At 41.7% G+C, this 16,684-nt stretch overlaps 1 protein-coding gene across 1 annotated transcript in view; it reads right to left on the bottom strand.

The window, feature by feature from the left end:
- The window catches only part of pde11a (phosphodiesterase 11a), a 428,873-nt gene that overhangs the window by 199,394 nt on the left and 212,795 nt on the right, over positions 1-16,684 (bottom strand). Inside the window, exons 9-10 of the mRNA XM_051930468.1 lie at positions 14,377-14,444; positions 6,355-6,447 (exon numbers count right to left, since the gene is read on the bottom strand). Coding sequence (XP_051786428.1) covers positions 6,355-6,447; positions 14,377-14,444 — 161 coding nt within the window. The remainder of the gene's footprint in view (positions 1-6,354; positions 6,448-14,376; positions 14,445-16,684) is intronic.

The raw sequence follows: 16,684 nt of genomic DNA, 5'->3' as shown, positions 1-16,684 counted from the left end.
TGAACCTGGGTCTCCAAACTGTAAGGCAGCAGCACTACCCACTGTGCCACCATGCCACCCTAACAACAACTTTAAAAAGTAAAACCAAGGGATGATGATTTTATATAGAACCTCTAATACTGATCTCTGTCGTAGATCACTCCATATAACATCCGCAGTGCTGTCAGTAAATCATTTTGATTGAACTTTTCACAAAAATAAGGGAATTGCGTGCATTAATTTGAGGACAAAATCCTCTTCACCTCGACAGAGTTGAAGCCAGTTCAAGAAATAAATGAGTGAATCGATGTTGAAGAAAGAAGGCGAGTCAACTCTTAACTAGGGCCAGTGTAGCATGCAATTTCAAGCAATGGTCACTAGAGGCCAGTATCTCCATTCTATGCATCAATTCCTGGAATAAAGCTACTGCTTAATCCTTCAAATCCCATACACAGGAATGGAAATAAATCAGAAATAGAATGTCATCTTGATTCACAACTACAGGAGTCTGACTAGCTTTGGGCCTGATTACTCTTGTGTGCTGGGCTGTTCTACACGTCTCACGTCTGTGTGATGCCTCCCTACGCTCTGGGAGCCTACATGCCTTATACTCATATACAGTATGCTGGATATCGGCATATACTGTATAATACTTTCAAAGTTCAGGTTTTATGGGGAACCAGAGCCCATCCTAGGAGAGTTGGGGACAAAGCAGGAACCAACCCAGAACGGGGCAATAATCCACAAGCGCAAATCAAACACAGAAAGATCGATGGAAACTGATCTACCTTGAGACAAAAACACAAGGGCACGAGGGAGACTCTACTTAGATAATGACTCGGTGCAGAATTCAGACCTGCCACCATCTCTCTGTCTCTCTATTATATAGTGCCTTAACCATCTATCTACCTATTGCTATATTTCACATGTGATGAAGACCATGGAGAGGCTGCTGCTTCACCACCTGAGGCCACAGGTCCAACACGCCCTCGACTCTCTGCAGTTTGCTTACCAGGAGAAGGTGGGAGCGGAGGATGCCATCATCTACATGCTACACCGATCCCTCTCCCACTTGGACAGAGGCAGTGGTGCTGTAAGAATGATGTTTCTGGACTTCTCTAGCGCCTTCATCACCATCCAACCTCTGCTCCTTAGGGTCAAGCTGGCAGAGATGGGAGTAGATTCATACCTGGTGGCACGGATCGTGGACTATCTTACAAACAGACCTCAGTATGTGCGTCTCGGGAACTGCAGGTCTGACATTGTGGTCAGCAACACAGGAGCGCCGCAGGGGACTGTACTTTCTCCGGTCCTGTTCAGCCGATATACATCAGACTTCCAATACAACTCAGAGTCCTGCCACGTGCAAAAGTTCACTGACGACACTGCTATCGTGGGCTGCATCAGGTGTGGGTAGGAGGAGGAGTATAGGGACCTAATCAAGGACTTTGTTAAATGGTGCGACTCAAACCACCTACAACTGAACACCAGCAAAACCAAGGAGATGATGGTGGATTTTAGGAGGACCAGGCCCCTCATGGACCCCGTGATCATCAGAGGTGACTGTGTGCAGATGGTGCAGACCTATAAATACCTGGGAGTGCAGCTGGATGATAAATTAGACTGGACTGCCAATACTGATGCTCTGTGCAAGAGAGGACAGAGACGACTATACTTCCTTAGAAGGCTGGAGTCCTTCAACATCTGCAATAAGATGCTGCAGATGTTCTATCAGACGGTTGTGGCGAACGCCCTCTTCTACGCGGTGGTGTGCTGGGGAGGCAGCATAAAGAAGAAGGACGCCTCACGCCTGGACAGACTGGTGAGGAAGGCAGGCTCTATTGTTGGCATAGAGCTGGACAGTTTAACATCTGTGGCAGAGCGACGGGCGCTGAGTAGACTCCTATCAATTATGGAGAATCCACTGCATCTACTAAACAGGATCATCTCCAGACAGAAGAGCAGCTTCAGCGACAGACTGCTGTCACCGTCCTGCTCCACTGACAGACTGAGGAGATCGTTCCTCCACCATACTATGCGACTCTTCAATTCCACCCGGGGGGGTAAACGTTAACATTATATAAAGTTATTGTCTGTCTGTATACCTGCATTGTTATCACTCTTTAATTTAATATTGTTTTTTGTATCAGTAAGGTGCTGCTGGATAATGTGAATTTCCCATTGGGATTAATAAAGTATCTATCTATCTATCTATCTATCTATCTATCTATCTATCTATCTATCTATCTATCTATCTATCTATCTATCTATCTATCTATCTATCTATCTATCTATCTATCTATCTATCTATCTATCTATCTATCTATCTATCTATCTATCTATCTATCTACGTATAGTGCCTAAACTAAACTGCTCAAAAAAATGAAAGGAACACGTAGAAAACCCATCAGATCTCAATGGGAAAAAACTCCTGCTGGCTCTCTCTACTGCTGTGGACTGATATGGTGATGTGTGAGGAACGAAAGGATGGAAATGAAAATGATGAACCGACAGAGTGAGGGCTCTGAACTCAAAGACACCCCGAAAATCAAAGGGAACAAATTATGCAGCAGGCTGGTGAGTCCATTTAGCCGACATGTCATTGCAGCAACTCCAAATCGTCCTCAGTAGTTTGTATGCCCCCCCCATTCCTGACATCGTACTAATGAGGTGACAGATGGTGTCCTGGGGGATCTCCTCCCAGATCTGGACCAGGGCATCACTGAGCTCCTAGACAGTCTAAGGGGTTGGATGGACCGAAAAATAATGTCCCATCCAGAGGTGTTCTACTGGATTGAGGTCAGGCAAGTGAGCGGGGGGTCCAGTCAATGGTATCAGTTCTTTCTTCCTCTCGCCACATGAGGCCGGGCATTGTCGTGTACCAGGAGGAACCAGCACAGGGTCTGACAATGGATCCAAGGATTTCATCCTGATAGATAATGGCAGTCAAGGTGCCGTTGTCTAGCCTGTAGAGGTCTGTGCGTTCCTCCATGGATATGCCTCCCCAGATGTATCATCACTGACCCACCACCAAACCAGTCATGCTGAACGATGTGACAGGCAGCATAACGTTCTCCATGGCTTCTGCAGACCCTTTCATGTCTGTCTCATGTGCTCAGGGTGAACCTGTTCTCATCTGTAAAAAGCACAGTGCGCCTGCCAGTGGTGGACCTGCCAATTCTGGTATTCTATGGCAAATGCCAATTGAGCTCCATGGTGCCCACTAGAGGATGTCAGGCCCTCAGGCCACCTTCATGAAGTCTGTTTCTGATTGTTTGGTCAGAGACATTCACACCAGTGGCCTGCCTGCCTGCTGGAGGTCATTTTTATAGGCTCTGCCAGTGCTCACCCTGTTCCTCTTTGCCCAAAGGAGCAGATATCAGTGGGTCCTGCTGATAGGTTAAGGACCTTTTACCAGGGGCCCTGTCCAGCTCTCTTTTTGGTGGAACCGACAGTCTGTCTTCTGGAATCTCCTCCATGCCCTTGAGACTACAGCAAACCTTCTGGCAATGCCACGTGGTATTGACGTGCCATCCTGGAGAAGTTGGACTACCTGCGCCACCTCTGTAGGGTCCAGGTGTGGCCTCATGCTACCAGTAGTGACACTGACCGTAGCCAAATGCAAAACGAGTGACAAAACAGATGAGGAGGGAAAAATGTCAGTGGCCTCCCTCCACCTGCTAAATCATTCATTCCTGGTTTGGGGGTCGTCTCATTGAGGCTAAGGATCTGCGCTGGCATCTCGAAGGTTGCCGGTTCGAATCCCTGTCACTGCCATAGATAGATAGATAGATAGTGCTATCTATCTATCTATCTATCTATCTATCTATCTATCTATCTATCTATCTATCTATCTATCTATCTATCTATCTATCTATTATATAGTGCCTTTCACATCTATCTATATATTATATAGTGCCTTTCATATCTATCTATCTATATATCTATCTATATATCTATCTATCTATCCTGCCAACTATACTAAAATATCTATCTATCTATCTATCTATTATATAGTGCCTTACATATCTATCGATCTATCTATCTACCTATCTATCGATCTATCTATCTATTATATAGTGCCTTACATATCTATCTATCTATCTATCTATCTATCTATCTATCTATCTATCTATCTATCTATCTATCTATCTATCTATCTATCTATCTATCTATCTATCCTGCCAACTATACTAAAATATCTATCTATCTATCTATCTATCTATCTATCTATCTATCTATCTATCTATCTATCTATCTATCTATTATATAGTGCCTTACATATCTATCGATCTATCTATCAACCTATCTATCGATCTATCTATCTATTATATAGTGCCTTACATATCTATCTAGTGCCTTTCATATCTATATATCTACCTATCTATCTATCTATTATACAGTGCCCTACATATCTATCTATCTGTCCTGCCGACTATACTAAAATATCTATCTATCTATTATATAGTGCCTTACATATCTATCTATCTGTCTATTATATAGTGCCTTTCATATCTATCTATCTATCTATCTATCTATCTATCTATCTATCTATCTATCTATCTATCTATCTATCCTGCCAACTATACTAAAATATCTATCTATTATATAGTGCCTTTCATATCTATCTATCTATCTATCTATCTATCTATCTATCTATCTATCTATCTATCTATCTATCTATCTATCTATCTATTATATAGTGCAGTTCATATCTACCTATCTACCTAGTGCTTTTGCAGAAATCATATAATTAGTTCAGAACTTTTGATATAATGCTTGTCATATCAATCTATCTGTGTATCCGCCATCACCCACATATATTTGTTTAAATACTCAGTCTATTCTAAAATGACTTGAGGGAGATGTGTGACTGAGAAGGCTCTTCTCTAGACTTGCAGCCTGGTCAAGGCCCGTTCCTGCCTTGTGTCTGATGTCCCAGGGTGGGGTCCCTATGAAAGGTTCTTCCTAAAACAGACCAATCTGATAAGCACTCATTACTTCACTTACTATGAAAGGCTCAATGCAGGCCCCATATTAATTCTGGAATCACTCTTACAGTGCTCACTTTGAAAGGCACTATAAAGAATGATGATATTAAATACTCCAAAACAAAAATCATTTTTCATGTCGCATATTTAGATAAGCTTTATTAACCCGGCTATTCACAGAACCCTGGTTTCTAAAATCCCACATAATCCCTTAATTCCCATTAGAGAAGCCTGGTTAAGAGACGTAGTTTTCTCAGCGAGTAACCCAACTGTTTGGCCTTGCAGACCTGAACCAGGTTATAGCTGAGGAGGTAGCAGTCGCTGCATGTCCTCTGTACTCTGCTCGACTGTGGAAGTGTCAGCCTCACACACACCTTCAGCAGCCACAGCTAGAAATGTCCACAAAGATAAATTTCCGGAGGCCAATGCTCAGATGATCACATTTATTCCTTCTCCTGGTTAAAATAATCTGTCTCAATATTGCTGAAATCGCTAAATGTATGCTGATGAGCTGAACGTACAGTGCTAAGCTTAGCAGCACAATCTTGGGAGTTGTATAGGAGGTAACACGTTACAAGTACAGTGCATTGTGTAGTCTGAATACTTTTTAAACTAACAAGTAATCTTATACAATATTTAGTTTATTGAAGTAAAAATAGCTGAGTTATTATCCCAGCAGCACTGGGTGTAAGACAAGAAGCAAACCTACTGGTACCTGCAGTCATTCGCACAGCCGAGCAGAACAGTCTGTGTGTGTAAAAGAAACATTTTATTAAAATGTCAGGTTAATTTTCATCCATCTGTTTGCTACAGATATGTTGAAACAGCATGATAGTGTGACGCAGCGGCCAGTGTTCATACCACGAATCATTGACGGCTCAGGTCGAGGAAGTAAAAAAGGGGATGGATGTGATTTACTTCGCAGCACATGAAAGGCTTAAATGTATTTATAGAATACAAGAAAATGATGACAGGCTTCAGGCTTGGCAGTTTGAAGGTGTCGGAGTATTTTCCCTAAAGTCGCATGTAAATGGAGCTTTTTAAGAAACCAGGTTTCTGCCTTGACCGGGTTATTCACCTTATCCCAGTTCTGAGTGTGCATGTAAACACAGTCAATGTCCGTTCTAATTTGGTCCCAAATGACTGTGTGTGCGTGTGCGTGTGCGTGAGTGAGCCATTAACCTAAATAAAGTGATATAATGAAGAGTTAAAAAAAAGACAAATAGCAAAAAACAAAAGCTCGGAGTAGGTTGCAAATATTTTAAAAAATGAGACATCATCAACTTTTATTTTATATAGCACCTTAACAATTATAACAAATTTTAAATTATTTCATAAGGCAAATAAAAAATGCAGTAACAAGAAACATAACTGATGAACTTACATCCAGAGCCACAGACTGCTTTGCCCAGGACTTCTTCACTTGATCATACATGATTGTGTTATTGATACCAAGGCCACAAAAGATTACGAAAGCCTAGACAGAAAAATAAAGACTTTAAGTTGTTTATGTAGGCAACATTTTATCTATAGAGTTCCTATTATGAGAATGTTGCAATAACCAGAGATATATTCTTAATTCTGCATTCTGACCCTATCTATCTATCTATCTATCTATCTATCTATCTATCTATCTATCTATCTATCTATCTATCTATCTATCTATCTATCTATCTATCTCTTATATAGTGCCTTTCATATTTATCTATCTATCTATTATATAGTGCCTTTTCTATCTGTCTATCTATCGATCTATCTATGTATTATATAGTGCCTTTCACATCCTTCTATTATATAGTACCTTTCTATCTGTCTATCTATCAATCTATTATATAGTACCTTTCACATCCCTCTATCTATCTATTATATAGTGCCTTTCTATCCATCTATAGATCTATTATATAGTGCCTTTCACATCCCTCTATCTATCTATTATATAGTACCTTTCTATCTATCTATCTATCTATTATATAGTGCCTTTCATATTTATCTATCTATCTATTATATAGTACCTTTCTATCTATCTATCTATCTATCTATCTATCTATCTATCTATCTATCTATCTATCTATCTATCTATCTATTATATAGTGCCTTTCATATTTATCTATCTATCTATTATATAGTGCCTTTCTATCTGTCTATCTATCGATCTATCGATGTATTATATAGTGCCTTTCACATCGTTCTATTATATAGTACCTTTCTATCTTTCTATCTATCTATTATATAGTGCCTTTCACATCCCTCTATCTATTATATAGTGCCTTTCTATCTTTCTATCTATCTATTATATAGTGTCTTTCACATCCCTCTATCTATTATATAGTGCCTTTCTATCTATCTATCTATCTATTATATAGTGCCTTTCATATTTATCTATCTATCTATTATATAGTGCCTTTCTATCTGTCTATCTATTGATCTATCGATGTATTATATAGTGCCTTTCACATCCTTCTATTATATAGTACCTTTCTATCTTTCTATCTATCTATTATATAGTGCCTTTCACATCTACTTATTTATCTATTATATACTGCCTTACTGTTTTATCTATCTATTATATAGTTCCTTTCACATCTATCTATCATATAGTGCCTTTCTATCTGTCCATCTATTATATAGTGCCTTACTGTCTATCTATCTATCTATCTATCTATCTATCTATCTATCTATCTATCTATCTATCTATCTATCTATCTATCTATCTATCTATCTATTATATAGTTCCTTTCACATCTATCTATTGCATAGTGCCAATCTATGTGTCTATCTATTATATAGTGCCATACTGTCTATCTATTTATTATATAGTGCCTTTCATCTATCTATCTATCTATCTATCTATCTATCTATCTATCTATCTATCTATCTATCTATCTATCTATCTATCTATCTATCTATCTATCTATCGTGATGGATGGCCACAGTCATTGTGTGGCTGAGATGCCAATTGGATCGAAGGACCAGAGGAGAGAATCCCTACGAGGCACTACCTCACCTGGGACACTAGAGGTCAGCCGTCCACCACAGGTTCCTGCAGCACAGACTGGGAGTGAGAATTTTTTGCAGCCTTATTGATTTCCGTGTGGGCCGCCAGAGGGAGCTGCAGAGTCTGGCAGTGGATTTCCATCACACCTGGCAGTGATTCCAGGTAATATTGATGAAGCACCTGGAACGCTCCCAGGATTTGTTTAAAGGGAGCCTGCCACTGCTAATGGAAAGAGAGAGTTTGGAGGAAGAGGACAGAGCTTGTCAGAGAGGGAGTGGAGGCGGAAAGCGACCTAAGATGATCTGTTGTGCGTTGAACTGTAATTTAGATCGGTGTTGTAATGGTGGGACGTGAAGTAGAGTGGTTCCCACAGGAAGAGTAATAAAATCGTGTGCTGTGTGATAAAATCCTGCATCTCTGCCTGTCTGTGTCAGGTTAGAGCAGCTCTACGCGCCCATGGCGTCCACACTATCTATCAAATAAAATGTTTCATGTCTAGCATGTTCATTTATTTTCTAATTCCTAGTTTCTGATCCAGGTGCTGCAGTGGTTCTTACTGCTGCCTTATTACTGATCCAGCATCTTTGGATTAAATCAGCCATGTAGATGTTGTCCTTGTGGAGGCTGCATGTTCCAGCTTTGTCTCTATGTGCTTTCCCTGAGGTTATCTGCTTCTTCTCCCACATTCCCAAAGTCCTGTGGGTTTAATTAATTGGAAATTCCAAACTAACCCTGTGTGGTAGATTGGTACCTTGCTATTTTATACCCTGATAGCCTTCAGCCCCCAGTAACCTTGAACTGGAATAAGCGGGTTTGAAAGCATTAGGTTATGTAATGTTTGCCAGTGGGCACTCCATTTGAGTAAAGTTATGAAATGAGTGAGGAAACACAGGGACCCCTCAGCCAGGTTGCTGCACCCATCTGAATGACTGTGTGACGTACAGAGAGTTTAAAAGAGAAAGAGCCTGGTCATTTCCTCTCTAAAGGGATAGCCTACTTGAGCCAGCTCAGACACGAAATGGCAGATGAAACACAATGCCAGACAGCTCTGTTAATAGGACAGGAAAGAAGTGACCTTCCAGGTGATACCTGATCTCCATATTGAAGAAGAAAGATCATCATAGGAAAGGAATTCAAATTATGGATACAGAAAACCATAGCTGCCTCAAAAGCTTGCATTTGTAATCTACTGTATTTAGTTAGCCAATAAAAGGTGTCATTTCACCCTACTTTCTCCTGTATCAATCTATGGCTAACACGGTACAACAATAATAATAATAATACATTTTATTTATATAGCGCCTTTCCCATGCTCAAGGTGCTTACAACACTCTACTGCTATGGATATACCAGAACACCACAATGTACCGGATTCACATGGAACTGAAAACCCGATGGAAGAAACTAGCCCACTTGGACATCTTCTTCTTGACCAAATGCAAAAAGGAAAACCTCATTCCTAAAGGCCTCTTGATACAAAATCCAACCATGCACACTTACAAGAGCCAATTTTCAGAGCAGCTATGCATCAGAAGCTCATAGAGGCAACGGAACCATCTGATAAAAAATTTGCTAGAGCCTCAAAAAGAATATCCAAGAAGAAGTCTCCAACTTCATTCTTCTCCTGGAGAACAACTTGCAAGATACAGTTAAAGAGTTGCAATTATATTACAAGAGACTCCAGAGACTTCTGATCAAAAACAAAAAGAAAAAGCTACAAAGAAAAAAGCTTACCCACATCATCAATAAACATGGAGCACAAGACCTGTATTGTTAATCTTTCTTCCTACACACCGAACGAAAATGAGATGTCAGTACTCTCAAAGGGCCTCTCATTCTGTCCGGCTAAACCTATTGACAAAATCAGATGCTGCAGTCATATGGAAAAATTTTTCAAGCTCAGACTTAGAGAATTCTTCCATAATAAGGTGTACAGTAATACACAGGAAGCAAGCATGAGCCGTTACAATAATTCCACCAAAAAACCTACATGGACACCAAAACCCGGAGGAAACCCCATTCTGGACAGATACAGTATCTCACAAAAGTGAGTACACCCCTGACATTTTCATAAATATTTTATTAGATCTTTTCATGGGACAACACTGAAGATCTGACCCTTTGATCCAATGTAATGTCCCTAATTGTGACCAATTAGCCGTTTTCCCTTCCCGGTGTCATTTGACTTGTTAGTGTTACCAGGTCTCAGGTGTGTTAAATTTGGTGTTACCGCTCTCATACTCTCTCATACTGGTCACTGGAAGTTCAACATGGCACCTCATGGCAAAGAACTCTCTGAGGATCTGAAAACAAGAATTGTTGCTCTACATAAAGATGGCGTAGGCTATAAGAAGATTGGCAACACCCTGAAACTGAGCTGCAGCACGGTGGCCGAGACCATACAGCGACAGGTTTAACAGGACAGGTTCCACTCAGAACAGACCTCTCCATGGTCGACTGAAGAAGTTGAGTGCCCGTGCTGAGCGTCATATCCAGAGGTGGTCTTTTGAAAACAGACGTATGAGTGCTGCCAGCATTGCTGCAGAGGTTGAAGGGGTGTGGGGTCAGCGTGTCGGTGCTCAGACCATACGCCCGCCGCACACTACATCAAATTGGTCTGCATGGCTGTCATCCCAGAAGGAAGCCTCTTCTAAAGATGATGCACAAGAAAGCCTGCAGACAGTTTGCTGAAGACATGAAGACTAAGGACATGGATTACTGGAACCATGTCCTGTGGTCTGATGAGACCAAGATCAACTGATTTGGTTCAGATGGTGTCAAGCGTGTGTGAGGAGTACAAAGACAAGTGTGTCTTGCCTACAGTCAAGCATGGTGGTGGGAGTGTCATGGTTTGGGGCTGCATGAGTGCTGTCAGGCACTGGGGAGCTACAGTTCATTCAGGGCACCGTGAATGCCAACATGTACTGTGACATACTGAAGGAGAGCATGATCCCCTCACTTCGGAAACCGAACATGATAACAACCCCAAACACACCTCCAAGACCACCACTGCCTTGCTAAAGAAACTGAGGGTCAAGGTGCTGGACTGGCCAAGCATGTCTCCAGACCTAAACCCAATTGAGCATCTGTGGGGAAGATGGAGGAGCGCAAGGTCTCTAACATCCACCAGCTCTGTGATGGAGTCATGGAGGAGTGGAAGAGGATTCCAGTGGCAACCTGTGAGGCTCGTGTGAACTCCATGCCCAAGAGAGTTAAGGCAGTGCTGGAAAATAATGGAGGCCACACAAAATATTGACATTTTGAGCACAATTTGGACATTTTTCACTTAGGGGTGAACTCACTTTTGTTGTTTAGACATTAACGGCTGTGCGTTGAGTTATTTTGAGGGGACAGCAAATTTACACTGTTATACAATGTGCAGAGGAGAGATGAGGGGTATATTGGGAGAAGGATGCTAAGGGTAGAGCTGCCAAGCAAGAGGAAAAGAGGAAGGCCTAAGACAGCAGTTCTCCCTGGGAGCGCGAATGTTGCCAAATGTGGCGTAATTTTGTTATTCGTAGGGAAATTTTAAACTTAAAGGTTGAGAAACGCTGGCCTAAGAGAAGGTTTATAGATGTGGTAAGAGAGGACATGCAGGTGATGGGGGTAACAGAACAAGATGATGAGGACAGAAAGATATGGAAGAAGATGATCCGCTGTGGCAACACCTAACGGGCGCAGCCGAAAGAAGAAGAAGAAGAAGAAGACACAGACTACTTTACATTGTATCAAAGTGTCATACTGTATCTTCAGTGTTGTCCCATGAAATGATATAATAAAATATTTACAAAAATGTGAGGGGTGTACTCACTTTTGTGAGGTACTGTACATAGACAGCTTCTGATAGAGGGATCCCGGACAGAGAGCAGAACCAGGTATTCAATATCAGTTTACAAGAAAAGCAAGCCACACATTCACTAAGGGAAAACATGGAGATCATTGTCAAACCACCCGATAAAGGGTCTGCCTTAGTAATCACGAACACATCTGATTATATAAAAGAGCCACAGAGGCAGCTTTCTAAGACCACTTATTACTGCAAACTACAGGAGGACCCCAGTGATGTTTACATGAAAAGTTACACCTTTGCCTGATGAAGGGGCCTTAGCTGCCTCGAAAGCTTGCATTTGTAATCTATTTAGTTAGCCAATAAAATCTGTCATTTCACCCTACTTTCTCTTGTACCAATCTATGGCTAACATGGTACAACACTCTACTGCTATCAATACAAGAAGAGACCACATCTCGTAGTCACCTGGACCAGTTCAGTCCACTTATCTCTAGGTGCTGAAGTGGTAAACTCTGTGAGGGGACACTGCGTTATCTGGCCATGGAGGAGCTTTTTTCTTGTCTTCTTAGGGAGTCAAGGCCTTGTCAAAAAACAGAACCTCTTAAAACCCATCGAGGCATTCCTTGTGTGATTTTGGGGTACACCAGAAAAAAAAAAAAAAAAAGTTGTTGTTGTCCACTCAGCTGCAGTCATGAACAGGGCAGGCGTGGCTTTCCAGACCAATCAATTAAACAACACAGAAGATGAGAAAAAGTGACTTGGGGTCAATTCATCCCACCACACAGATCATCTCAAAGAAAGTGATCAAACAATGACATCTCGGGCAGACTTGACAGCTTACCTGTGCTCATTAATAGAAGAAGAATGGGCTCCAGGCCACCTCAGGTTAAGTAGCTGAAGTTAGTAGGTCCTCCGACGTACTAAAGACACCCCTAGAGCAGGGATCTCAGACTCCAGTCCTGGAGGGCCGCAGTGGCTTCAGGTTTTCATTCTCACCCTTTTCTTATTTAGTGACCTGTTTTAGCTGCTAATTAACTTCTTTTGAACTCATCTGAATTGACTTGTTTAAAGATTTGATCCCCTGAATTTCTCCCTCATTCCTCTGAGTTGCTTTATTTCTTTCCTTCAATGGCACCCAAAAAGAAATGAAATGTGAAGTGAAGGAGCCAACAGAAGAGCAACTAAGTCAGGGCCTCCAACTCCAACCAATTTCACTCCAACCAGTTGCTTAATGAGGTGCTGAGTCTTGTTGTTAATTAAACTCGTTCTTTAATTCCATGGCTTGTTGCTGCTCTCGTTGTGCAATAGCAGACATTTCTGAAATTGCTGATTTTTTTTTCTTTACTTTTCTAAGAGCTCTGGTCAAATGTTTTGAGGACCTGAGGAAATCAACATTCCTGAGACCTCCATCTTTTTCATTTTCAGTATGATGGTCACAGTTTGCTGCTCATGTTTTGGTTCATTTTGTATCTCGTTATTCAGTGGCCCTCAATCATGGGCCTGGAGGGCTGCAGTTTTCATTCCAGCCAGTGACCTAATTAGAACTCAGTCCTTGCTGATTATGAATTTTGGTGTTTAACGCTGTGCCTTATTAATGCTTTCATTCAACAAATACAAAGTTTAGTTACTTTGTAGATCACAGATCCTCAAGTACAGTCCTGGAGGTCTGCGATGGCTGCAGATTTTCAGTTTAACTTCTTCCTCTTCTTCTTTCGGCTGCTCCCGTTAGGGGTTTCCACAGCGGATCATCTTCTTCGATATCTTCCTGTCCTCTCCATCTTGTTCTGTCACACCCATCACCTGCATGTCCCCTCTCACCACCTCCACAAACCTTCTCTTAGGCTTTCCTCTCCTCCTCTTCCCTGGCAGCTCTATCCTTACAACCCTTCTCCCAATATACCCCTCATCTCTCCTCTGCACATGTCCAAACCAACGCAATCTCGCCTCTCTGACTTTGTCTCCCAACCTGAGCTGACCCTCTAATGTCCTCATTTCTAATCCTGTCCATCATCATCACACCCAATGCAAATCTTAACATCTTTAAACCTGCCACCTCCAGCTCTGTCTCCTGTGCCACCGTCTCCAGCCCATATAACATAGCTGGTCTCACTACCATCCTGTAGTCCTTCCCATTCACTCTTGCTGATACCCGTCTGTCACAAATCACTCCTGACACTCTTCTCCACCCACTCCACCTTGCCTGCACTCTCTTTTTCACTTCTCTTCCACAATTCCTTATTACTTTGTACTGTTGATCCCAAGTATTTAAACTCCTCCAACTTCGCCAACTCTACTCCCTTCATCGTCACCGTTCCACTGACCACCCTCTCATTCACACACATGTATTCTGTCTTGGTGGTCCTACTGACCTTCATTCCTCTCCTCTCTAGAGCAGATCTCCACCTCTCCAGGGTCTCATCAACCTGCTCCCAATGTCATCAGCAAACATTATAGTCCACGATCTTTTCTAAGGAAACCTTAGTCACACTGACCAGGTCATCCTAACCAGGAAAAGCCATCCTAGTGACATGTTTTGAGGACATGGTCTAAGAAAAGAAGAAACGTCTCTTGATCGTGAGCATTTTTCCAAGAAAATAAAACGTCAGGTAAAGATAAATCACCTCAAAGAGACGCTGGTCGGCATCATCGAAAGGTTTCCCATCCAGACGGTTTAACACTTGAGCAACTCCTGTGTACAGAAGAGGAAAGCAGAAGGTGAGAAACATCAGGTGTTATAACCAATTGATTGAGCTGTATAACTTCATTCATTCAGTCATCACTTATTCCAATACGGGAGTGACCAAAAAGACTCATACCCTCTAGTGCCACCCAAAGCATTTCTCATTGGCACACATCAGTCCCCAATTACTTCAGAGTACCAAACCCCCCCTAACCCCCCCTCTGCTGCTTTCAGTAAGCCAAATTAGCCAAGAAGATGGGGGGGGGGGGGAATAAAGACTCTTTGCTTCTCTCAGGGAATTACAAAGCATCCATCCTGCTGTCACAGATGGTAAAAACTCTCACTAAATGTTGACGTCTTTTAAAAGTGTTGCAACACATACGTTTCATTAAACTGCAACAGTAGATAGATAGATAGATAGATAGATAGATAGATAGATAGATAGATAGATAGATAGATAGATAGATAGATAGATAGATAGATAGATAGATAGATAGATAGATAGATAGATAGATATGAAAGGCACTATATAATAGATAGATAGATAGATAGATAGATAGATAGATAGATAGATAGATAGATAGATAGATAGATAGATAGATAGATAGATAGATATGAAAGGCACTATATAATAGATAGATAGATAGATAGATAGATAGATAGATAGATAGATAGATAGATAGATAGATAGATAGATAGATAGATAGATAGATATGAAAGGCACTATATAATAGATAGATAGATAGATAGATAGATAGATAGATAGATAGATAGATAGATAGATAGATAGATAGATAGATAGATAGATAGATAGATAGATATGAAAGGCACTATATAATAGATAGATAGATAGATAGACAGATAGATAGATAGATAGATGGATAGATAGATAGATAGATAGATAGATAGATAGATAGATAGATAGATAGATAGATAGATAGATAGATAGATAGATAGATAGATAGATAGATAGATAGATAGATAGATAGATAGATACTTTATTAATCCCAAGGGGAAATTCACAATCCCAGCCAACACAGGGCACAAGGCAGGAACCAATCCTGGGCAGGGTGCCAACCCACCGCAGGACAATAACTTTTTATAATGTTAACGTTTATCCCCCGGGTGGAATTGAAGAGTCGCATAGTGTGGTGGAGGAACGATCTCCTCAGTCTATCAGTGGAGCAGGACAGTGACAGCAGTCAGTCGCTGAAGCTGCTCTTCTGTCTGGAGATGATACTATTAAGTGGATGCAGTGGATTCTCCATAATTGATAGGAGTCTGCTCAGCGCCCGTCGCTCTGCCACAGATGTTAAACTGTCCAGCTCTATGCCAACAATAGAGCCTGCCTTCCTCACCAGTTTGTCCAGGCGTGAGGTGCCTTTCTTCTTAATGCTGCCTCCCCAGCACACCACCGCGTAGAAGAGGGCGCTCGCCACAACCGTCTGATAGAAAATCTGCAGCATCTTATTGCAGATGTTGAAGGATGCCAGCCTTCTAAGGAAGTATAGTCAGCTCTGTCCTTTCTTACACAGAGCATCAGTATTGGCAGTCCAGTGTAATTTATCATCCAGCTGCACTCCCAGGTATTAATAGGTCTGCACCATCTGCACACAGTAAGCTGCTGTAGGAGCAGATGTGTGCTCTCTTGACTTCTGTTAGATAGCCGGCAGCATTGAACCAAAGACGAGCAAACTGGGAAGACGGTGAGAGGTGTCCATGTGCTTCTTTATAGAATATCTGAATGTCTTAACACATCACTAGGAAAGACGAGATATCTCTTGTGAGATATGGCCGGCCATTCATCCCGGCCAATACCCCCAGGTCGCTAGACGGAGCCCTCCTTGCAACGTGGAGATGCCCCGAATTCCAGCAGGGCATCATGGACTATGGAGTTTTAATGCACAGCCCTGCTGGATAACGTTGGGGTCGCCAGGGGACGCTGCAGGGAGAAACAGAGACATTTATTTTCCATACAGCCTGGAAGTAAATCCCAGTCACATGGTGGGAAGAAATAAAGTGCTTCCGGGCTGATGAAGAAAAGGAAAAGTTTTTACCTGACCCGGAAGTGACAGAAAGTCACATGGACTGAGGGACTGAAACACTTCCGGGTCATGTACTATAAAGGACTCTGGGAAATCCCAGACGGAGGAGTTGAGTTGGGAGGCAGGGTGGCTAAGCGTCTGGGAGTGGAGGATTGTTTATTTGATTATTGTGATTGTTATTGTAGTATTGATTGTTTATTGAAG

Source organism: Erpetoichthys calabaricus, chromosome 8 (genome assembly GCF_900747795.2).
Source record: "Erpetoichthys calabaricus chromosome 8, fErpCal1.3, whole genome shotgun sequence".
Taxonomy (NCBI): domain Eukaryota; kingdom Metazoa; phylum Chordata; class Cladistia; order Polypteriformes; family Polypteridae; genus Erpetoichthys; species Erpetoichthys calabaricus.
This window is presented reverse-complemented; position numbering and strand designations above follow the sequence as displayed.